The 26,445-nt window shown below is 36.6% G+C and overlaps 1 protein-coding gene across 1 annotated transcript in view; it reads left to right on the top strand.

Moving 5' to 3' along the window:
• Positions 1-712: 712 nt before the first annotated feature.
• LAMA2 (laminin subunit alpha 2) overlaps positions 713-26,445 on the top strand; it is a 611,700-nt gene continuing 585,967 nt past the window's right edge. Inside the window, exon 1 of the mRNA XM_081251375.1 lies at positions 713-948. Within this exon, the coding sequence (XP_081107501.1) occupies positions 831-948 (118 nt within the window). The 5' untranslated portion in view covers positions 713-830. The remainder of the gene's footprint in view (positions 949-26,445) is intronic.

Raw genomic sequence — 26,445 nt, forward strand, 5'->3', positions numbered from 1 at the left:
TGTTAGAAAGACTTGCAGAAATTCTGTTGAGTTAAAGGGAAGGAATGGGGACTGGAAACATGAAATTTTGAGTCTGAAGGGAAACAAATGAAAAGACCTTTTGTCCTCTTTAAATAAATGTTTCCTGACTGAACGGAAAACCTTAATTTTTCCCTTTATATTGGTCATAAACATTGCAGTGGATGAAGGGGTCTTGTTTTATTTTGTCCTCCCTTTGCTGCCTTGCCAGCAGTCTACCGAGCAGTAAGTCTCCTGGCCTGATTGCAGCATCCCGGGGACCACCTTCTGCCTCCTGGTAACTTCGCAGTCAACGGGGCCTTTGGATAGTCTTACCACCAACGTGGATCACCTGGCTCCACAGTGCTCGCACACGGCTTTGCCAGGCCTTTCTCAGGAGGTACATCTACTCAGCTTCGGTAAAGACCCTAGCTGTGCAGATTTCCCACAAGTAATGCCTTCCCTGTGGAGGGATTTTAAAGATCACAAACTGCCCTCATATCAATTACTTTCTTTAACTTGAAGTTCAGCTAACAGATGAAGCCAATCCTTTCTCAGAGGGAAGGACCGCCGTAGGAAAGGCCTTTTTCACGGAGGACCCTTTAAGGGCCTGGGCCGGGAAGTCCGTGGGGCAAGGGCCCGGGAAGGGGGAGGGAGGGGGAGTGTCCTCTTTCTCCCCCCACGCTCCGGCGCCGGCCGAGCCCGAGGCCGGCGGGGGCTGTCTCCTTCCCTTACCCAGCAGCTGCGGCTCATTCGGCTCACAAGCTCTGGCCAGGGGAGCGGGCGGCAGCGACTCCGGCTCCTGAGAAGTGGATCTGCTCGGGGCCGCCGCAATGCCTGGAGCCGCCGGGGTCCTCCTGGTCCTGCTGCTCAGCGGAGGCCTCGGGGACGGCCAGGCGCAGCGTCCGCAGCAGCAGCAGCGGCAGCAGCCACCGGCGCATCAGCAAAGAGGTACAGTCGAGGCACGGGCTCCAGATAACACCCTTTGCCGGGGCCCGCGGCCCCTCACGGGTCCCTTCTTTTCACAGTTGCAGGCGAGGGACCGCTTTCTTGCTTTGCCCTTGAGGAGTGCTCTTTGGGGCAAGAGCGGCTAAGCTTGATGCAAGTTCACTTTCAACTCCCTGAGTTCACGGTGTAGGGGGAACTGCCTAACTCCCCCAAAAGAACACGAAGCGCTTTTCATCTTTCATTCGTTTCTAAGCGGACTTGCTATCACTATACCTCCTGCAAATTGATTTCCGAAATCTCTCTAAGAGGCAAACTTTTAACCAATTAAATGTTTTTAAAAAGTTTCTCCCAGTTAGATTCCATCCCTACATAGAGAGCTTTCCCAATCTGTGGTTCGTCTTGGAACTTAAGCGAGGACAGCTGATACATCTTTTTTTTAAGGACTTTGTTTCCAACTCTTTGAACGGGGTTTGTAAAGGCGTTAAGCATGTGGATTTTTTTCCTTCATGGCAGTGTTGCTTCCAGCCTCACCTTTTCTTTACCCATATCTTATTTTAGGTATCCTATTTTATTATAGTGAAATGTCTCCGCTTGCTTAAATACAGGTGAGACCTCTATGTCATTAGTATTTTAATTAAGACCACAGTGACCAGATAAACCCTTCACGGGACTTCGGGAAACAGCTGCGCTTAATGTAACTCAAATTATACTCCTCAGAGCGCCTTAATGTTTATAGGCATATCATTTCTGGAACTCTTGGGAGACTTTGAAGAGTTACTTTATGATCATGAACTTTAAAAGAAACACATGTGCAGCGTTTCAAAAATAATTTATAATACAAAATTTCAGAAATCTTTTCTGTAAGTTAGAAAACATGTATCAAATTTTAAAAATTAAATATTTAAGGTTTGGTTTCAAATATCAAAATATTTACCCTAAGAGTACAAAATCTGGAGATTAGTGCTTTTGACAGTTTTGATGAGGCTGAATCTGCCAAAATTTTGAAATATACTTATCCCTCTTTTAGTTAACTGGAATAAAGCTATGTCTAACAGTTCTGATAGGTCTTCTGCTTGTAATGTAGCATGTCTAACATTACTATTTTATTTTAAAAGGAGTAGAAAAAGCACTCTAGGCTCCTTGCTATAATAATAACCTCTTGATTAAAATTCCTAGAATGAAAGTGACCTTAAGTTCACTATAAACTTTTTTCCTTCTATTTTTGCTTTTCCTTCTTTGAGAAGTAAAATGGGGTCAATGTGGCTTAATTAACAGAATTTATGAGAGTGAGTTTGAGAATATCTTTGGCAGCTGGTTTTGAAAAATACTACTTTTAAATATTAACTTTACTTAATTATGTGATATGTTTTAACAATACATAATACTTTAATAATGTTAGGCAGCTGGGAGTGAAGAGACCAAGATCACCAATCCTCTGTTCACTTGGAGTGGGCAGAAGCTCAAAGCATGCAGAGTAGGGATCAAGTGGGTTCCTGACAATTTTCCATAGTGTGCTCCCCATCCCCCTTTTCTCTTATTCTCTCTCCCTTCCCATCCCCCCTCCCCAGGTTTATTTGAGGTAAAATTAACTGCGATTTCTATGGTCCAGGCACAAGATGAAGTGAATTCAGAAGGGAGAATTTATACTGCCATTCTGTTGAGTGATAACTTGAACATTATACTCAATAAGGAATTCTATGCAAAATAACTATAGCGCAGAGTCTACTATACACTGCTATATTCTGCCATCAATTATTGTGTATTTTATAGATTATTTGCAATATGTTTAGAGCCTGGATAAATGGTTAAAACCTGTTAATATTAAAAGTCTACATAAAATATATTTCATATTGCCTTAAATTTGTATAGTGCTTTATAATTTTAAAATGCCTTATATACATGAGATTATTTCACCTCCAGCCATTATTTATTACTGTTGGACAAATTTAGAACCTGGGGCTTTGAGTAGCTGTCTCTTAAGTTCATGCAAATGATAATAACTTAATTTTTAACAACTAAGAGGACTTCTAGTATTGCTTTATGCTAAAGGGAACTTTATAAGGAACTTTATGCTAAAGTTCCCTTTTTATAGTACCAAAGTTTCTTTCCATTTAATTTTTGAGACCATGTTTCCTTTTCAATGCCGGTCTGTTAAAGCAAGCTCTCAGTGAAGATCATTGAATATGAGTTTGATTGAAGAGGTGTTTTCTCGGCTGTCATCAATTTTCTCTTTTCAGTTATACTAGCACTGACCTTCCTGACCAAGAATTAATTGTTTAGAATGAGTTCTGTTTTCCCTTATAGTATGGTGCCAGTTTACTAAGAATGTTGACACGAAGCAAACTTTTTCAGATGTTGTAACTAAGTTAGAAACTTAATCAGATTTTTAAAAAATTATTTTATTTGAAACCTTGTGTAGTTTCTAGAACACACTGTATTGTGGTATGAATAGCATTGACTCAGCAAGAAAGATATTCCAAGGAAATTCCTTAACTAAATTGAAGATTGACAAAATGGGAAAACGATGTAGTCAAAGTAGTTCTGTATTTCAGCAAGGCAGCAGAAAAAATCTTTTCCTCACATCTGTAAATAATATGTGGAAATGGAAATGTAATAGTAGGTAAATTGCCACTGATTGAAAACAGTTTCCAAAGACTATTGCATGGTGGATCACGGTCAATTCAGAAAGAAGTTTTTAGGGCTGTGACAGAGGTTTCCTTATGTTCATTTGTTTTGGTAATGGCTTGATGGAAAATAAAATCCAAACATATGACAACTGCAGGTGGTCCAAAATTGATTCAGGTAGCTAAGCTGGTGAATATCAGATTCAGGAATCTATAAATGTCTCTATAGCCTGGTCCATGAATAGAACCTACATGGAGTTGGTTTTATTATTTGTATCCAGATGTTAATTTCATTTTGTCTTCTGGAAATTTGTTTTCTCCTTTATATGTACAGGAATGAGTACAAAGACAGGATGAGAAAGGCAGTCTGAATTGCAGCAAGTTCAGTAAGAACATATAGTATGATATAGTGACAGAAAAATTAACTCACTTTTATAAAAAACTCAGAAGCGGATAGGTTTGTTTGTTTAATATACATTTGGGTGCTTCATTGACAAATGGATGTAAATTCAGAGAAGGGAGAGTAGAATGGTTAGAAGTCTGAAAAGATTTTCAGAGGAGAATTATTCCAAGTAAAGACTGTTAATTTGGAGAAAGAAAGACTTAGGAAATCATAAGATATATCTTTGAATGTTTAGAAAGGTTGTTATTTGGAAGAGAGACTAAAATATTCTTTCTAAAGCCTGAACTTGGATCCATAGAAGAGTGTGACAAAGAGGAATGTTTGAGTTAAATAAAATGGGAGGAAACCTCTTCCCTCTCCTCTCCCTTCCGTATTCTGAGCTCTTCAGAAATAACTGGGTTGTGCTGGAGCACCCAGCTTCTGGAAATGTCCATGCAGTGATCAGATGTGCAGCTTGTCAGAGATGATTTGGGACTGAATGCCTCTACAGAGAGGAAGTTAAGACTCATCAAGTCTCCAAGTCCTTTTTCAAGTCCAAGATTCTAGTATTACATTCTATTGTTTTCAGAATGCATACTTGTATTTGAACTTCTGAATTCTTAAAAAAAGTCAAGAAAGTATTAAATGAATATAAATGTGTTTTTAAATGTCTTCTGGGATTTAAAATAAAAACATGTTTGAGACGATCCTCACTCACGTTTGGCAAGAATACTTAAAAATTTAATATGGAACTTCCACATCACCATAAATTGCACAGTTCTAAAACATCCCATGCTATAAAATGTGAGAACACTTTATAAATTACCAGAGAACTTTTCAGGGGATTTATTGTGGCAGTAAAGCTGGAATTGATTTTTTTTTTTTGATATTTTCTTTTGCTACACATGTAACTTGTTGGCTTGTTCACTACATACTGGCCTACTAGTTTGGTAAAAATGATTAATAATAGATAAATGTATGGCTAAGAATAAGAACATATTCAACATCGACTATTATATTATGGATGGGTTAGAATTTTTTTAAATGACATATATTAGATATTATATTTCAGAAATCTGATATATCAGTGTGTGCAAATTGCTGATATATCTTATTCCTAAAATATTTTTCTTCTAAGATTTCTTGCAGAGTGATGAACTGAATCTGTATCAAGAGTTGCTAGGGATTATGAAAGAACTGTGCCTGCTCTGCCAATTCTTTCTTAGTATACTTCAGTTACTGTAGCTCCTGAGAGATGGGATAACTGTCACCTCACTGTAATAACTACACTCTTCACCTTCTTCAGATATAATTATTTAACAGCTCAAATAGATATCCCAAGAGTTCTACCCAGATATGACTGCTGTAAGAAAAACATGAATTTGTTTTTTTATGGGACGGATTTATTTAAATAAGAATTTCTGAAGTAGTATTTGGAATTTTGACACCTTACAATTATATTGTAATAGCTACTACTCAAAAAAGTTTACTTTTTGGTAGATTTCACATCCTAGTATTTTCTCCATTCCCATTTATCTAAAGCAGATCACTGCCACTATTTTTCTATTCATACATTTAATAAATACTGCTTATTCATAGTGACTAATGTGCTAGACTTTTCAATGTGGACCTCTGAGACTGAATCATTGTTCTTTCTTTTAATCCAAATATATTTAGCAGTGAAATATAAAAAGAAATTCACTTAAACTTTATATGAGGTCTCATATCTTCTTTCATAATCTGTTTTAGAATTATGGAACTACAATTGTGGGCAACAATGGAAGAGGAGGAATAGAGGTCTATTGGGGTCCAGAATAGGGAAAACTAACTTCCACCTAGCTTATGCATAACAAGACTTGTGGGGCGGCTAGCTGTCTAAGTTGTAGAGTCCAAAGGATGTATCAAATGCACACTTGAGTCCGGTCAGCATTAGCTATCCAGTAGGATTCTGTCATGTGGGTGGAACATGTCTGGAAGAGTTTCCAAGAGGATAATTAAAACAACAAAAAAAGGTGACTCCAGGTCATCTGTCTAGTTTGCAGTAGGTCCTTATTTAGCACCTGGAGACCCAGTGGAAAAGATCAGGAAGAAAATGTCAATGGCAAAATTGTTTAGTTTCTAATATAGAAGATTGGGGTTTAGGATTTGTGTAGAGTCACAACTTTGAAATGGGTAGCTAAGCGGGAACTAAGGCAGAAGCCTAGTTGCAGTGAATGAGAAAACAAGGTAGAGGTTAGAGAAAGATGGCATCAATTGGCACATGGTTCTCAAGACTCATGCCAGGCTCACTGTATACCAGGCAGACAGAAAGAAGACAGATTCTGGGCTGTACCCATTGGTAAGACTGAGTTCAAAGGTCAGAATTTGAGCAGGAAATTGGTGGGGTTGGGCCTATGTATATTCTTTCATTGATTAATGAATGAATATGTTCAGTGAGTAAAAGAGAGCCAAAGACAAAACAAAAAAACCCACACACGTATCCCTGCTTTTATGGAGTTTATATTCTAGTTGAGGAGACAGAAATATGAATATATAATGAATAAGTAATAAAATGAATACCTATATTGTGTAGAATGTAGAGGGTGATGGATTCTGGACAAATACAGCAGGGTAAGAGGAGTCAGGAGTTCTAGGAGTGAAGGATGGTTGCTATTTTTAAATAGTGATAAAGGTTGACCTCACTGAGAAGGGCACACTTGAGCAAACACTTGAAACTGATGTGGGAGTGATTCATACAGATATCAGCTTGAAGGGTACTCTGGGTACAGGGAACAGGCTTATAAAGGTCTAAAGGCACAATTAGAAGGGACAGAGAAGTAACAGGAGGCTAGATCATTGTAAAGATTTTGCCTTTTAATCTAAGTCAGATGGGTGGTATTGAAGAGTTTTGAGTAGAATTAAATGAATGAATGAAATAATAATTAATATTTTTCATCTCAAGCAGACTCTTATCCATTGGACTAGACCAGTAGTATAAATGTAGGATTATTTTAAATTCATCTCCTGCCCCAAACCTTTTATTCATAGAGCATATTTAAGTGACTCCATTTCAGAGTATTCCACCTCAACAATCTTACCATTGGGAAGCTCAGATGTGTCTTTGTAAAGTTTCTTTTTCTTTTTTCTGTTTTTTTTTTTTTTTTTTGCTGTTGGCATCTCACTTCCATTCCATGATTAAAAGAATATCAATACCTCAAAACTACTCAAGTGCAAGGAATTTCTACATATCCTTTTATTTTGTCCTAGTGTTCTTAGAAAGATTTCATAGGTTTCTTAGAGTATTTTTAACTAATGTGCACGTTAAAACAAAAATTATCCACAATCCTACGTGGATATATGTGTACCTTGGAGTTCTCTTTTTTATTATTCATTTCAGTATCAGAGCTAAAGTTTAGATACTATTGTTAAAAATGACACAATGATGTATTGATCTGATGACTTTTATGAAATGGACTTTGAAATGTTACCTATTTTTACAATCAGAAACTTATTCTACGCTCTGTTTCAATTTTTATAACTTCTCTAAGGGTCTCTGTAAGTCTTGTAGTAACCTTTGGAATAAAGTAACACAATTTTGGCCTGACTAAGTTCTGTCATTTAGAACAAACTTAAGTGAAGAAAATTGTATAGCTTCTCTCCCTCCCTTCCTTCCCTCCTCCCTCCTTCCTCTCTTTCTCTCTCTCTAATCTCTCTCCTTCTCCCTGTCCTTTCCTCCCTCATTCCTTTCTTCTCTCCCTTCCTTCTTTTCTTCTATAGTACCCTGATTGTGAATACAATATGGTTTTCAAAGAGATGATTCTAACAAATGTAACTTTTTAGAAAATATGAAAGGCAAAACTTTGCTTAAATCTTTCTTCTTATTAAAAGCCACTGATAATTACTATCTAAAGATAGTTTTGAGACATAATCTAAACTTACATGGTGAGTTAAAGCTAGGGGGTTGCCTGCCAAAGATGTATAATATGAATAAAAAATAGTGTTTTTCCAGTCATCTTGAATGTGGATTTTAATATGGGAGCTTTATCCTATTTGGCACATGACATTTAGAAAAAGATCATAGAGGGTAGTCTATTAGTGGTTTATTACTCATAACACTCGCTTTCTGTAACAGGACTAATCTAATACAAATAGCAAGTTCATCTGTGCAAATTCTGAATGATGAACACCTGAGCAACTATTTCGTGCCTGGCACTTGGGAAAGGCACCTTGTGCAATGTTAACTATGTCTCTCCTTGTACGGTCCTCTCAACTGACCACTGGGCTGTGCCATTTCCCGAGGCTCTTTGTTTAACTGCATCTTGAATGCCAGATGCTTTAGATTGGTTGAATAGTATCTAGTGCATTGTGAATGTTAACACATTCATTTACATAGCAAAAATTTTTAGTAGGTTAATATAATTATCCTCATTTTAAAGAAGGAGAAATTTGTCAAGGACAAACACAAGTTCCAATGTTAGCTTTAGAATTAGAAATTAGAATATGTTCCTGTTCCTGATTTTATGGATCCTAAGTTGTCAGCTCTTTTGGAGTTTTAGATCCTTTCTTATCTTTTATAAAATACCTCAAAAATTGTATTTTCATTTCTAAGTTACGTTAGTAGTCTAATCTGAAACTGGAGATTCACTAGGTATTATGTAAGAATAAGAAAAATAAAATGGGTAATCTTCAAAACTCATTTTCATTTAAACACACATACACACTACTTAAAACTATGCAGAAATACACACACACATTACTCAAAACTATGCATAAATTTAAAAGTATTCATCAAAGTTTAGTCTTTAAATTCTTAGGATTTGGATTATTGGGCACTAGACTGTGAGAAAGTATTAATTGATTATTGGCTTTTCTGGAGTTACCTTACAGAAATTACTTCAGCAGGCTAGAAACATAATGATATTTATTATACAAAAGATTCTTTAAAATATAGTCACTGTGTATGTCTGTGAATGAAAAGAGCAAGAATCAAATAGATACACCTAAGAATCAGAGCAGAGTGAATCTCAGAATTCCTTCTGAAAAAGTATAGAACACTGGCATCTTCATAAAAAGATTTAAAGAGTTCTATTTGAAGTTGAACCTCTCAGTTAAGAGAGAAAATTTTGCAAACCTCCTAGATTTTGAGAGGATGTGCATGTATGTACCATTTATAGTTTAACACTCTCACAGTACTTAATATATTTAGTATATTCCAATGTGATTTGTTTTTTTAAATCATTAGATTTTCAGTTTTATAAACAAAAGTATAGAATAAGGGAATCTAAAAATTTCCCAAATTCTGAATTTGCAGAAAAGTCTAGTTGCCTTGATAAATGATTGTGGACCACAGAATAAACTGTAAATTGGATCATTATATTTTTCAGTCTGGTAGCTGTACTGTTAAAACTCTAAGGGTAATTCTTTTTAAGTTGCTTGTAACATATAAGGTCCTATTCTAAAGAGGAAATAAGGTTAGTCGAGCTTGCCACATCCGATATATTTTTCCACAAGCCTGTATAGCTACCCCAGTTTTCTGGCTTATTGCCTGCTATGCCTTTTTCAATTACTGAATAAGGCTGAAAGTATGAAGGAGAACACAAAGTCATGCAATTGTCATTTCAGGTAGCTGCTTCATCTCATTGGTTTGTTGTGAGGAGTATATAAAACATAGAGCATCTAGTAGGGACTCAATCAATGTGAATTTTCAAAATGCCTCAAGAAAAATGAATTAAGTCTAAAAATTGTCATGGTGTCTTCTGGCTTAAAGCAGCACTTTTTTTCTCCAATACTGTGGTATACCAAACTCAGCTGAGGTTGTTAATGAAGGTATTTGCTCATATACTTGAAAACACAAATGTATGAATTCAATTTTAATTGGAATTTGTGTTGTAGTATTTCGCTATTCTGAACTTCATAGCTTAGCTTACAAAAATACTCTTATTAACATATGCTTCTTTTTTTAGTATAGTTGATTTACAATGTTGTGTTAATTTCTGCTGTACAGCAAAGTGCTTCAGTTATGCATATATGCATTCTTTTTATATTCTTTTTTCTTTTAAGACGATGTTGTGGATAGGAGTTTATTAATTTATTTTATTTATTTTTGCTGTGTTGGGTCTTCGTTTCTGTGCGAGGGCTTTCTCTAGTTGCGGCGAGCGGGGGCCGCTCTTCATCGCGGTGCGTGGGCCTCTCACTATCGCGGCCTCTCTTGTTGCGGAGCACAGGCTCCAGACGCGCAGGCTCAGTAGTTGTGGCTCACGGACCTAGTTGCTCCGCGACATGTGGGATCCTCCCAGACCAGGGCTCAAACCCGTGTTCCCTGCATCGGCAGGCAGATTCTCAACCACTGTGCCACCAGGGAAGCCCCATTCTTTTTATATTCTTTTCCATTATGGTTTATCACCAGCTATTGAATATAGCTCCCAGTGCTACACAATAGAACCTTGTTATTCATCCATTCTATGTATACTAGTTTGCATCTTCTAACTCCCACTCCATCTCTCCCCCACCCCTCTCCCCCTTGGCAACCACAAGTCTGTTCTTTATAACATATATTTCTTTATGTCTTCAATTTCCATATACATTCCTCTGCTTTGAAGATAACTTTGAATAGCAGAAGAAGTGTAAACTTGGGAGATGGAAAGTATTTTCTTACTGAGACCAAAAACCTGAGTCAACAGAGTTTAAATTTCCTATTAGTAAAATAGAATTAAGCTAGATAATATTTGTGAAAATACTTGGCAGTTAATCAGTAAATATTAGCTAGTTCCTTCTTCTTATTTGATCACAAAGCTCAAAATGATATTTGCAGTGCAGATGACACCCCTTTAGCTTAAGAAGAGCAAAATATTCTAAAAGCTTCGTTGAGTAGACCCTAAGAGGTTATAGATGGTAAACTATTTATGTCACTGCAGGGTGACTGAAGAATTCTATCAAGGTCACACAACAAGTCAGTAATAGAGATAGGAAGAAACACAAGGTCCTATAATTAGCTAATAGTTATGTTAGTAGCTGAATGTAAGAAGTGATTTAAACAGGCAACAGAATGGAAATTTTAGCAGTACTTTGTGGCTTTTTATATTTCAAATATGATATAATAAACTTTTTAAAGGAACTTCTCAATTCTGGACATGAATTTATTAGGGATTGATAAACTACTTTTTAAAGACTTAATATATGTAATGTGTTAGAAAAATGTATGGCACATAATAAGGGCTTCGTAAAGATTAATTATTATTTTCAGCCTGTGAAGCTTGTCTTCATTAACATCAGCTTGGGTAGAGATGACAATTCAGCATGTTTGACACACAATGTAAATTAATTTCAGGATGGTCTTCAATGCAAAGTCTAATTGGATTGTAGAAAACCTCTCAAGATAGACCCTCTTTATTTGGACTCTCTCTATTCACTAAGGTGAAAAATAGTCTTGGAACACATTATTTAATATCAACCTGAATAGGGAGAATTTTTAGTGTGTCTACCTATGTGTTAAGTCTAATGGTAAATTACTAAAAAAAAAACCCCAAAACTACCTCAGGAAATCATGTAACCCCAACAGATCTCTAGGGAAACCTGCTTTTTAAACTTGGGAATATCAGATTTTGAAAATTAATTCAGACAAAACACTTCCTATAGGCCCTTTTCCTATTCAAAAAGTTTCAATCATGCCTAACATGTAATGTACAACTATTTAATTTTTCACTGTGGTAAATTGGAAAAATCACTGGATTTGTAATTGGAACTCCAGGATACAGGTTTTGTTTCCAGCTCTTCCTAAAGCTGTGACCTTAAACAACAGTTCAGTCATTTAACTATTCTGAAACTCAATTTCCATCTAAAAAAATGAGAACATAATGTTCAAATCTATCTCATGGGGTTGTTATAAGAGTTAAATAAAATGTTCCATACAAATAGTATTATTAATGCTACTACTCTGTATTATAATAAATGATAGGTCTGGTCAAAGGCATTGTTGGTTTATAAAGTTTTTCTTCACTCCCTTTCTTTGATTTTTTCCCCCCTAGTAGCTCTTAATACACTTAGTTCTTGTGTATTGAAAACCGTGGTGCATCTTCCTTCTACTTCTTTTTTTCTTTTTTTGTGATGTATCTCCCAGTAACACAGAAAAAGTAAATTGGTATGGAAAGGAAATATTTAAAATACATATCCTATCTTTATTGGTTTTGCAAGTAGCTATAGATGCACTTTGTATACAGACAATGATATGTTTAAAAATTCTTCAAAATACTTTTTATTTCTCTTTATTATCTTCCTCAAGCTGGTATAAAATATTTTTCACTCAACTTTCAAGAACTGATTTTATCCACAGGCTTCCTAATATGTGCTACCTAAGATGTGCTAAGAAAGCAACACTAACCTAAAGTTCCTATCCATCTAGGATCTGAAATTTTAACTTTAGGTCCTTTGGACAAAACATTGCCCTCTCAGATCATTTTCCATATTCTAGGAGATCCCTACTTTTCAAAAATTAATTAATTAATTAATTAGTTTATTTTTGGCTGCCTTGGGTCTTCGTTGCTGCACACGGGCTTTCTCTAGCTGCGGCAAGCAGGGGCTACTCTTTTTTTTTTTTTTTTTGGCACGTTACGAGGGCCTCTCACTGTTGTGGCCTTTCCCATTGTGGAGCACAGGCTCCGGACGTGCAGGCTCAACGGCCATGGCTCATGGGCCCAGCCACTCTGCGGCATGTGGGATCTTCCTGGACTGGGGCATGAACCCGTGTCCCCTGCATCAGCAGGCGGACTCTCAACCACTGTGCCACCAGGGAAGCCCTGGGCTACTCTTCATCATGGTGCACGGGCTTCTCATTGCAGTGGCTTCTCTTTGTTGTGGAGCATGGACTCGGGGCGCCCGGGCTTCAGTAGTTGTGGCATGTGGGCTCAGTAGTTCTAGCTCACGGGCTCTAGATCACAGGCTCAGTAGTTGTGGCACTTGGGCTTAGTTGCTCCATGGCATGTGGGGTCTTCCCGGACTGTGTCCCGTGCATTGGCAAGTGGATTCTTTTTTTTTTTTTTTTGTGGTATGTGAGCCTCTCACTGTTGTGGCCTCTCCCATTGTGGCGCACAGGCTCCGGACACGCAGGCTCAATGGCCATGGCTCACGGGCCCAGCCACTCCACGGCACGTGGGATCTTCCCAGCCCGGGGCACGAACCCATGTCCCCTTCATCGGCAGGCGGACTCTCAACCACTGCGCCACCAGGGAAGCCCGGCAAGTGGATTCTTAACCACTGTGCCACCAGGGAAGTCCGCCCCCCCCCTTTTTTTTGAATTAGCAAATGACTGCATTCAGGCTCTTCTGAACGTAATTCCATAGGTTAGGTCAAAATTGGTTCACGTATATAATTAATCCATCTTGTTTTATGATTTTCAGCTATGTAATAAGTTGAACGACCAATCCAATCTTATACAAACTTCAAGAGCTATTGCTATTTCAGAAAGCTAGAAGGGCATATAATTAACTAGTTCCTCTTCCAAGATCTTCAGCTATGTGATGGTTAGAAATTAATATGTTAAGTTTCATAATAATAGGGCTTTTTGGCTTGTTATTTACTGCTCTGTCTCTTGTCTGGTATATAGTAGGCACACAATAAAACTTCTAAAATGAAGAAGCCACTCTTTTTGGACAGACTAAAAGAGTTGCCTTTAAAAATTTTTGTACATGTATTATTTTTCCTAATGCTTTCATAGTTGAAATGAATATTTTTATAAGATATACATTTCAAAAAATACTGAAACACAGTGTGTACAGATACAAGTTATTGCTGTCAATGCCACTTAGGTGATAAATGAAATATTTTAGAAATATTTTAGAATACTTTATTTTGCTCTTGATGCATATTTTTTCCCCATAAGGATATTCCAGTGAGAGCTGAGCAATTTTTAAGCTTTGGATGAAGAATGCATATTTCTTTGCTTAGTCAGAACTTTTCTATATGTGAGGTCTTTTTGGATGAATTATAATACAAAGGATTAAAATGTTTACCAGCTATCATTTTAGATATATCATAGACACTAATATTCAAAGCTCCCCACCACTTTCCTTCCTAACTCTTCCACTTTCCAAGCTTAGAAAGGATTCCTTTTTTTACTTTTTCCGAATTAATCTGTTTTCACCCATTTTTGCAAAAATGTAATTCTCACCCTCTCTGCCTGTACTAAGCTCTTTGAACCATCAAGACCTTTCTTTTTCCTCACACACCCTGCTTTTGAACACCCTACATTCTCTTGCACTTTTAAAACGGAGTTAAAAGCTCATTTCCTCCAAGTCCTCAGGTATGAATCCACCTGTGTCTGATCACTTCTGTAACATTAGTCCCACATATCATTACGTATAGTGTAAAAATATTCATCATATTATGTATGTGAAGTTTTTCTTAGTTGTCTTGCTTCATTTATGTGTTTATGAGCTGAGACTGTGGGAGGGGTAGGAATTTCTGTTGAAATTAGATGTGTTTTCTTCATTTTATGTAATACCAATTGAAGCGCTAGTGATTGAATTCTACGTGAACTCACCAGGCCTGGGCAATATTTTCAGCTGAGATTACTTAAAGGGACTAGAAAAGAGGCTTGCCACTCTAATTTTTATTCTCTTGGTGTGTATTATTCATAGATGAAGAAAGAGTAAAGTGACTGAAAAGACACTATAAATCAAATAATAAAAAAATTCTGCAGTCAACTATAGAATTATTAGCATACTACCGAATTTCTTTCAAGTTGGGTGTTCTGCTACAACTGGGAATTAATATTAAACACTTTAAAAATTTCTGTACAGCGATTAGCTAGTATAACTTTAAGATAGAGCAGATCCTATAAACGAAATTTCTAAATTTAAGTAACTGCATAACATAGTTATAATGATTTCCATGGAGAGATAAAGTCAAATCCTTTCTGATAGCCTTAATTACAGCCTCATTTTCCACCATGCTGCTATCATATGCTTTACATTTGTGTAGCATCTGGCGTCTAGGATGTTTTATTGTTTCACCACCATTTCTGTGCCTCCACACAAAGCTTTTGAGTATTGTTGTATATAGCAGCGAACTCCTACAGTTGGAGTAACATTGGGGTCAATACTTAAAATGAACGACTTAGCCTGATAAAAATAAGAATGGAGATATAGAATCCCAGATTTTCTAAATCCCAGACGTGCATTTCAGTTCTATATAAATTCTTCTTTCTAGTATGGAAAGTAGCAATTTTTAAAAGGAGAAAGCTAATATGAAAATTGCAGCATTATAACAATATTTAGGAAGGGTAGGGTTAAGATTTTTGAAAACTGACTCTATAGATACTCTATAACAGGTTTTTAAATTCAGTCAAAAATGGTGGTTTCTCATGTTCTCCAGAGAGAAACATCCATTCATTTTATCTGTGTGTTTAAGATAATTCTTATTCCTTCCATAACTTAATTGAAGTGCTAATTCATTTTTTACATTCTGTTCATAAATATGACCAGACACAACTTAGAATATGTATACTGTATTGTTTTATATTAATACACATGTATTTTCTGTCTTTCTTGGTAGACTTGTATATGGTTTCATATACTGGGGAATTATGAACTGAATTTATTGTAATTCACTGAGTAAAATATTGATGTTAAAATCTAACGTTATTTTGAATATCACCTTTGAGAGATATTGGAGACTTATAGTGAAATCATAATTTCACTAAGATTTCTTTCTAATAAGACATTCACCATTACTGGAATTATATTTTATGCGTTACATTCCATTGATGTAATTTTAAACTTCCATTCTACTTCACTATAAATGGAATTTCATTATATCTGACTCCACAATAAGTGGGTTACAGTATCGTTGACATTTAGTAGAATTACAGATCTTAGTGTCTTTGTACACTCTGCATTAAAATGCATTATGTGTGCTTTCAGTTCTGTTTCAAAGAAACTACTGTTGATTTACATAGTTGTTGTATAGAGGAATTCTGTTAAACTCCATTGCTTGATTTAATGGTGGCTTTTTTTTTCCTTTCTGAAATCATTCAAAAATATTTCTTCGTGTAGTTGCAACTATTGTATAAAAATGAGATAAAACTTATGGATTATAAATATATTTGCATGAATTTTCTCTAACAGTAGGTCTTTATAAAACCTTTGTGGAACTTAAGCTGTAATTGTAGCTTTCTCTTGTAACTTTCTTTTATTCTATACTTTATTATGAAAACTCTTGTAGAAAATTAAGTATTTTATGTAGTGCTGAGAATGCTTTCTGTTTTAAAGAGTAAAATTAGAATATTTATTTTGTCTCAAGCTCAGGGGAAAAAGCTTGGTGAGAATAGGATCTTTTGTCTGGATACATGTTTCTGGGATTAGATGGCAGAGTGATTGCTGTGGAGGCCGGAGAAGGAGGGGGCTGGGCTGAAGGAGGTGACTAAGACAATGGACTTTGGTTTTAAGAGGGATCGTGTTGAGACCTCCTCATCTTTCACCCTAGAAAATCTCAGACATAGGCATCCAGCTGCAGGTAGTCCCTTTTTTTGGCTCAGAGGGGCACTTAGAGTGCCATATACAAAAGGGAAATTGCCCTAGAATAATCTTAAAGCCGTTAATTCTAGAACCATTTCCTCAAGGGTCCGAGACCCAGGGATTACCAAGGCTGAGGATACTTCTCAGTCTAGTTTGATGGGAGGAACATTTGAAATTCATCCAGGTCAAAATGACCTGCTATGTCCGTGCTTAAACCTTACCACACCTCCTCTTCTTTCTGTCTGTTCTTTCTGTGGGGACAGTTAGTAACCACCTCAAAAGACAGCTTTATATTTCATCATTATGCCACCCACAGTCTTAGGTTTCCAGCTTGGTTTGGGGGCATCGTGTTTGAAACTTAGGTAACATATTTGAAATAGAGATGCCCTTGATGATGTTTTAATGAGCATTTAAAACTCCACAATAAAGTAATTCAGAGAATCGTGTTCCTTTGTCTCTATCTCCCAAGATAAGAGTATCTGGAGGCCAGATTTCCTGCTGAGTTCCTTAGCATTATTTCTAGGTCAGAAACTAGGCATATTAACGTGAAATGTTGTTCTGCATCTGGAAGCCAGAGTCTAATAAGCATTGTTAATTTAGTTAAAGAAAAAGACAGCTGTTTAAGATTAACTTTCTTGTGTATGTGTGGGAGTTAACAGAATAATATCTTTTTCCCGAGATGTGTATGTTTTGCTTATTTGCAAATTTTAATTGATGAAGGAATTAATGAGCTAAATGAAATAATAAACTATTTTATAATTTTAATTGGAAACTGGTTGACAAGTACTCAACTAAATGGTGCTATAAAGTTCTAGAAACCATATAACTTCCAATATCTTTCTATACTGTGCATTGTATTCTGAGCATGGTTTCCTGTAGTACAACTATTAAGCCAGATAAAGCAACACTATTTCCAAAATTAACCTTCATGGTAACCATTATTTAGAACCCTAGCCTAAATGACATCTTGCAGTTAAAACACTGTTGTTTTCTGATATGTATTTTGATAATTATCTATTTTAAACACATTTATGTAGATGTGTGTAATGAGGTTTCTTTGGGAAATATATATGTTGAGTTTAAACCTATTTCCATTTAACTTTCACAAGCTTTCACTATTTTCCTGTTCTACCGAAGGGATACTACCAATTATGTGTCAGGCGTTTTATTCACTTTGTCTCTACTATTTCTGAGATCCCTGAGGACTAGTTTTATGGTTACCATTCTAGAGAATCAGGCTGAGAAGATGAGGCTCATATGACTGTAAAATATTTACAGTATGACATAAAGGCACAACCTCTGTTATTTTAAATTAAATTAAATTAATTTATTTGGCTGCATTGGGTCTTCACTGCTGTGAGTTGGCTTTCTCTATTTGAGGTGAGTGAGGGCTACTCTTCACTGAGGTGCACGGGCTTCTCACTGCAGTGGCTTCTCTTGTTTGTGGAGCACGGGCTCTAGGGACACAGGCTCAGTAGTTGTGGCACACGGGTTTAGTTGCTCCGTGGCATGTGGGATCTTCCCAGACCAGGGCTTGAACCCATGTCCCCTGCAATGGCAGGTGGATTCTTAAACACTGCGCCACTGGGGAAGCCCACAACCTCTATTTTTTTAAACAACTTTTCTGTAAAAGTCATCCATATTTTTGTGTTCATCAATATTTTGTTCCTTTTAATTGCTAGGAATTAACAATGTATGAATATATGTCAATTTTAAATTTAACACCTGTTGATGATTTTTAGATAGTTTTCAGTTTTTAGCTGTTGTGAATAAATTTGCTGTATATGAGTCATGCACAAGACTTTCTATGGACATGTTTTCACTTCTCATATTTATCTAGGAGTAGAATTCCTGGGTTGCATGGTAAATATACATTTAACTTTATAAGAAATAGGAAAATTGTTTTTCAAAGTGATTGTACTGCTTTACTTTTCCAAGACAAAGACATGACCTTAATCTAGTGATGTTTACTTACTTCAAGCACCATAAATGTTTAATAAGCTAAATTTTGGTATAAAGAATGATATGACAATTGACCATTTTTCTCTCTACTCCTTTCTTTCTGTTTCTCTCTTTTTTTTAGAAAATTAAAAAAAAAGTAAGATTTTATTCTTCAAGAGGCTTTCTTGTAAATTGAAGATTTCTTAAAATTCTACATAGGTATACAAAGCAGAATAAATATGCTTTGTTCAACTTTTAAAGTAGGTTATTGGTCATCTTATTTAACTGTTTTACATGTACTCTGATCATGGGTAAAGCAATAATAATAATACTAATGGGAAAAGAAAAAAATTCCAATTTATTCATTAAACAAAAGTGTGTTGAACGTACTATGAGTAAAAAAAGTTTTCTATACTGTACATACAAAGATGGGAAAGACATAATTTTTTTCCTACAGAATTATATAAGTAGAGGAAAACGTAAATGTATGTATGCAATGAAATTAATACAGGCAGTATGTATGTGGAAAGGGATTTAATGAAATTATTTTAAATGTTTTAAAATTCTTAGTGAGGTGGAAGAGTAAAATGGCAGAGTAGGAAGACACAGAGTTCACATCTTCTCACAATTAGGCAACTACAGGGCACTGGTAGGTGGCCCCAGACACCTAAAGGGACGGGAGGAATCCCTGAATGACCAGGTAAGATGTGGGGGTGAAGAAGGAGGGGAAGAAAAGTGGAGTTGGGATGGGACTGGCACCCCTGAGGGGCAGCTGGGCGAGGGGAGGGGTTCAGACCCTAGGTAATATTAATTGGTGTGAGGTCTCCCGGAGTTCCTTATCTTGACACCAAGAGCCAGCTCTACCCAACTGCCTGCAAACTCCAGTACTGGATGCCTCAGGCCAAACAACCAGTAAGACAGGAAAACAGCCCCACTCATCAAAAAAAAAAAAAAAAAGAGATGACAAAAAAATATATTACAGATGAAGGAGCAAGGTAAAAACTTACAAGACCAAATAAATGAAGAGGAAATAGGGAACCTACCTGAAAAAGAATTCAGAGTAATGATAGTAAAGATGACCCCAAATCTCAGAAATAGAATGGAGGCATGGATCGAGAAAATACAAGAAATATTTAACAAGGACCTAGAAGAGCTAAAGAACAAACAAACAGTGATAGACAACACAATAACTGAAATAAAAATATACTAGAAGGAATCAATAGCAGAATAACTGAAGCAGGAGAATGAATAAGTGAGCTGAAGATAGAATGGTGGAAATAATTGCTGAGGAGCAGAATAAAGAAAAAAGAATGAAAAGAAATGAGGACAGTCTCAGAGACCTGTGGGACAACATTAAATGTACCAACATATGAATTATAAGTGTCCCAGAAGAAGAGAAAGAGAAAGGGTCTGAGAAAAAATTTGAAGAGATTATAGTTCAAAACTTCCCTAACATGGGAAAGGAAATAGCCACCCAAGTCCAGGAAGCACAGAGAGTCCCACACAGGATAAACCCTAAGAGAAACACACCAAGACATATATTAATCAAACTAACAAAAATTAAATTCAAAAAGCAGCAAGGGGAAAGCAACAAATAACATACAAGGGAATCCTCATAAGGTTATCATCTGATTTTTCAGCAGAAACTCTGCAGGCCAGAAGGCAGTGGCAGGATATATTTAAAGTGATGAAAGGGAAAAACCTACAACCAAGTTACTCTACACGGCAAGGATCTCATTCAGATTTGACAGAGAAATCAAAAGCTTTACAGATACGCAAAAGCTAAGAGAATTCAGCACGACGAAACCAGCTTTATAGCAAATGCTAAGGGAGCTTCTCTAGGAGGGAAACACAAAAGAAGAAAGAGACCCACAAAAACAAACCCAAAACAATTAAGACATTGGTAATAAGAAAAACATATCAATAATAACCTTGAATGTAAATGGATTAAATGCTCTAACCAAAAGACACAGACTGGCTGAATGGATCCAAAAACAAGACCCATATATGTTGTCTACAAGAGACCCACTTCAGACCTAGGGACACATATGGACTGAAAGTGAGGGGATGGAGAAAGATATTCCATGCAAATGGAAATCAAAAGAAAGCTGAAGAAGCAATACTCATATCAAATAAAATAGACTTTAAAATAAAGACTGTTACAGGAGATAAGGAAGGATGGGATCAATCCAAGAAGAAGATAACAATCACAAATATATTTGCACCCAACATAGGAGCACCTCAATACATAAGGCAAATGCTAACAGCCATAAAAGGGGAAATCAACAGTAACACAATAATAGTGGGGGACTTTAGCACCCCACTCACACCAGTGGACAGATCATCCAGACAAAAAATAAATAAGGAAACATCAGCTTTAAATGACACAATAGACCAGGCAGATTTAATTGATATTTATAGGACATTCCACCTGAAATTGGCAGAATACATTTTCTTCTCAAGTGCACATGGAACATTCTCCAGGACAGATCACATCTTGGGTCACAAATCAAGTGTCAGAAAATTTAAAATAATTGAAATTGTATCAAGCATCTTTTCCAAACACAATGCTATGAGGTTAGAAATCAATTACAGGAAAAAAAACTAAGAAACAAAAACATATGGAGGCTAAACAATATGCTACTAAATAACCAAGAGATCACTGAAGAAATCAAAGAGGAAATAAAAAATACCTAGAAACAAATGCCAACAAAAACATGACAACCCAAAACCTATGGGATACAGCGAAAGTAGTTCTAACAGGTAAGTTTATAACAATTCAGTTTCACCTCAGAAAACCAGAAAAATCTCAAAGAAAGAATTTAACCTTACACCTAAAGCAACTAGAGAAAGAACAAAAAAACCCTCAAAGTTACTTGAAGGAAAATATCATAAAGATCAGAGCAGAAATAAATGAAATAGAAATGAAGGAAATAATAGCAAAGATCAATGTTGGTTCCTTAAGAAGATAAACAAAATTGATAAATCTTTAGGTAGACTCATCAAGAAAAAAAAGGAGAGGATTCAAATCAATAAATTTAGAAATGAAAAAGGAGAGATTACAGCTGACACCACAGAAATACAAAAGATCATAAGGGACTACTACAAGCAACCATATGCCAATAAAATGTACAACAGAAGAAATGGACAAATTCTTGGAAAGGTACAACTTTCCAAGACTGAACCAGGAAGAATTAGAAAATATAAACAGACTAATAACAAGTAATAAAATTGAAACTGTAATTAAAAATCTTCCAGCAAATAAAAGTCCAGGACCAGATGGCTTCACAGGTGAATTCTATCAAACATATAGAGCAGAGCTAATACCTTTCCTTCTCAAACTCTTCCAAGAAATTGCAGAGGGAGAAATACTTCCAAACTTGTTCTACGTGGCCACCATCACCCTGATACCAAAATCAGGCAAAGATATCACACACAAGAAAAAATTACAGACCATGTCACTGATGAACATAGAAACAAAAATCCTCAACAAAATTCTAGCAAACAGAATCCAACAACACATTAAAAGGATCAAACACGGCTTCCCTGGTGGCGCAGTGGTTGGGAGTCCGCCTGCCGATGCAGGGGACACGGGTTCGTGCTCTGGTTCGGGAAGATCCCACATGCCGCGGAGTGGCTGGGCCCGTGAGCCATGGCCACTGAGCCTGCATGTCCGGAGCCTGTGCTTCGCAACGGGAGAGGCCACAACAGTGAGAGACCCATGTACCGCAAAAAAAAAGGATCATACACAATGATCAAGTGGGATTTATACCAAGGATGGAAGGATTCTTCAGTATACACAAGTCAATCAGTGTGATATACCATATTAACCAATTAAAGAATAAAAAACATGTGAGCATCTCAATAGATGCAGAAAAAGCTTTCGACAGGGCTTCCCTGGTGGCGCAGTGGTTGAGAGTCCGCCTGCCGATGCAGGGGACACGGGATCGTGCCCCGGTCTGGGAAGATCCCACATGCCGCAGAGCGGCTGGGCCCGTGAGCCATGGCTGCTGAGCCTGCGCGTCCGGAGCCTGTGCTCCGCAAGGGGAGAGGCCACAACAGTGAGAGGCCCGCCTACCGCAAAAAAAAAAAAAAAAAAAAAAGCTTTCGACAAAATTCAACACCCATTTATGATAAAAACTCCACAAAATGTGCATAGAGGGAACCTACCTCAACATAATAAAGGCCATATACAACAAACACACAGTAAACCTCATTCTCAATGGTGAAAAACTGAAAGCATTTCCTCTAAGATCAGGAAGAAGGCAAGGATGTCTACTTTCACCACTCTTATTCAACATAGTTTTGGAAGTTCTAGCCATGGTAATCAGAGAAGAAAAAGAAATAAAAGGAATCCAAACTGGAAAAGAAGAAGTAAAATTGTCACTGTTTGAAGATGACAATATACTCTACATAGAATATCCTAACAATGCCACCAGAATACTACTAGAGCTAATCCAATGAATCTGGTAAAGTTGCAGGATACAAAATTAATGCACAGAAATCTCTTGCATTCATATACAGTAACAACTAAAGATCAGAAAGAGAAATTAAGGAAACAATCCCATTTACCATCACAACAAAAAGAATAAAATACCTAGGAATAAACCTGCCTAAGGAGGCAAAAGACCTGTGCTCAGAAAACTATAAAACACTGATGAAAGAAAACAAAGATGATACAAACAGATGGAGAGATATACCATGTTCTTGGATTAGAAGAATCAATGTGGTGAAAATGACTGTACTACCCAAAGCAATCTACACATTCCATGCAATCCCTATCAGATTACCAGTGGCATTTTTCACGTAATCAGAACAAAAATTTTACAATTTGTATGGATAAACAAAAGACCCTGAATTGCCAAAGCAATCTTGAGAAAGAAAAACAGAGCCGGAGGAATCAGGCTCCCTGACTTCAGACTATACTACAAAGCTACAGTAATCAAGACAGTATGGTACTGGCACAAAAACAGAAATATAGATCAGTGGTACAGGATAGAAAGCCCAGAGATAAACCCATGCACATATGGTCACCTAATCTATGACAAAGGAGTCATGCATATACAAGGGAGAAAAGACAGTCTCTTCAATAAGTGGTGCTGGGAAAACTGGACAGCTACATGTAAAAGAATGAAATTAGAACACTCCCTAACACCATACACAAAAATAAACTCAAAATGGATTAAAGACCTAAATGTAAGATCACACACTATAAAACTCTTAGAGGAAAACATAGGAAAAACACTCTTGGGCATAAATCACAGCAAGATCTTTTTTAACCCACCTCCTAGAGTAAAGAAGATAAAAACAAAAATAAACATATGGGACCTGATGAAGCTTAAAAGCTTTTGCATAGCAAAGGAAACCATAAACAAGATGAAAAGACAACCCTCAGAATGGGAGAAAATATTTGCTAATGAAGCAACTGACAAGGCGTTAATCTCCAAAATGTACAAACAGCTCATGTAGCTCAATATCAAGAAAACAAACAACCCATTCCAGAAATGGGCAGAAGCCCTAAATAGACATTTCTCCAGAGAAGACATATAGATGTCCAAGAAGCACATGAAAAGATGTTCAACATCACTAATTATTAGAGAAATGCAAATCAAAACTACAATGTGGTATCACCTCACACCAATCAGAATGGCCATCATCAAAAAATCTACAAACAATAAATGCTGGAGAGAGTGTGGAGAAAAGGAAACACTCTTGCACTGTTGGTGGGAATGTAAATTGATACAGCCACTATGGAGAATGGTATAGATGTTCATTAAAAAACTAAAAATAGAACTATCATATGACCCAGCAATCCTACTACTGGGCATATATCCTGAGAAAAGCATAATTCCAAAATACACATGTACCCCAATATTCATTGCAGCATTATTTACAATAACCAGGACATGGAAACAACCTAAATGTCCATTGACAGATGAATGGATAAAGAAGACGTGGTACATATATACAATGGACTATTACTCAGCCATTAAAAGGAATGAAATTGGGACATTTGTAGAGATGTCACTGGACCTAGAGTCTCTCATACAGAGTGAAGTAAGTCAGAACGAGAAAAACAAATATTGTATATTAACACGTGTGGAATCTAGAAAAACGGTACTGATGAGCCTATCTGCAGGGCAGGAGTAGGGATGAAGACATAGAGAATGGAAATGTGGACATGGCGTGAAGGGGAGGGGGGGACAAATTGGGAGATTAGGATTGACATATATACACTACCATGTGTGAAATAGGTAGCTAGTGGGAACCTGCTGTACAGCACAGGGATCTCAGCTCGGTGCTCTGTGATGACCTAGATGGGTGGGATGGGGTGGGAGGTGGGAAGGAAGTCCAAGAGGGAGGGGATATATGTATACATATAGCTGATTCACTTAGTTGTGCAGCAGAAACTAAAACAACATTGTAAAGCAACTATACTCCAATAAAAAATAAAGTAAAATTCTTAGTGAAGCAGAAAGATTTCCGTCTCATACGAGTAGAGACAGTTTCACAGAGAAGATGGAATTTGGCTGAGCCTAACAGAAGAGAAGAATTTTAATAGGCAGATCGGGAAAAGAACAGTTCAGGAAAGTGAAGGGTGTGTTGTGGGGTATGGCTGATCAGAGAGGCAGATAAGTTAAACAGAGTTGATGAACTGGGAGAACAAAGGATGAAGTTTAGGTTTATTATTTTCTAAGGAAAGAGGTTCATTTTCAATGGGAGAAAGGAAAGCTCAGAATTAAATTTTGAAAATGTTCCCACTCAGAGAGCTTATGAAAATTAAAGGTGAGGTCTCCTTGTATGTTATTGAGATGAAATGCTGCCACCAGGCATTGGCTTTAATGAAGTGTGGAAGGTGTGATAAAGGTCATCACTATGTTAGCATTTTTAAGTGGCTGCAGACTTTCAAATTTCACATTTTTAGTAACTTTTCAAATTTGATTACTCTAGCCAGAGAAAAAGACACGCCATCATTGATTTAACCAATTATTACAATGGTTTATTTGACTGGTGTACTTTTTCTTTTAATGACACATTCTTATGAAAAAAAAGAACAGTTTTATTCTACTCAGGCTTCTTTTCACACTGGATAAACATCCACAGGAACTTAAGCTATTTCTTTATCCCAATTGTTTAGATGACTTTAATAATTTGGTTTTTAACTTATTATTATTAACTGGAGGTGTTTTAATAGAAAATTCCTTTAACAGTTGTATACTTGTATCTTATTGCAACATACTTCTACCTCCAGAATCTGATTTGTGGTCATTGTCTACAGTACATTTTAAAGCTGCAGTAATAAATCAATCAGAGTTAAGCTCTCAGAGAAGATTAGACATGCTTACTAACAATAAAATATAGTCAAAAGATACCAGGCATAAACATATTTTTATGAGTGGGATTACCTCAGCACATGGTTAATCTAAATTAAAAGAGTTTATAATTGAGGTTTGTGCACAGGAAAAGGGAAAATTTGTCTGTTAGATAGACTATATATGTTTTTAATATCACAGCCAAAGTTTTAGGTATCCTCTGAGAGTAAGCGTAGGTTCTGTTAAATGTGGCTCTGCTTTTCTGCTGTGGGTACAGATATATGGCAAAGCTAGACCAAAATTAGAAAAATAAAAAAGGGATTGTGGGGAAATGGAAGAGAAACAAAATTAGAAGAATAGAGGACAACTAACTTCCTCATCCTTTCTTTTCTTAAGGTTGTTGGCCCAAATAATTTCCAACCTTAATAGTTACAGAAAAATGGAGATTTTACTTTTATTTAGAAAATAGCTGTATATAGCTCAAGGTTTGTTTCCGTTGTTTAACTGTCACAGCTCCCAAAAGCCACGTTTTGGGCATGTTGTATTAGATTCTTCAAACCAGTGGTTTGTGTTCATCGCCTTCCTGGTGTAAATAGGGAGACAAATGCTGCTTAAATAGTCTTTAGGTGCATTTGATTTTGCACTTTAGAAACTATATGCGTGTTTATTAGAAACGTGAATGTTGAAATTAACAAATAGAAGTGAAGTGAGTGACAGAGAAATACTACTGATGATAAGAGCTGACCTTTGTA

Source organism: Mesoplodon bidens (assembly GCF_964165515.1).
Source record: "Mesoplodon bidens genome assembly, chromosome: 12".
Lineage (NCBI taxonomy): Eukaryota > Metazoa > Chordata > Mammalia > Artiodactyla > Ziphiidae > Mesoplodon > Mesoplodon bidens.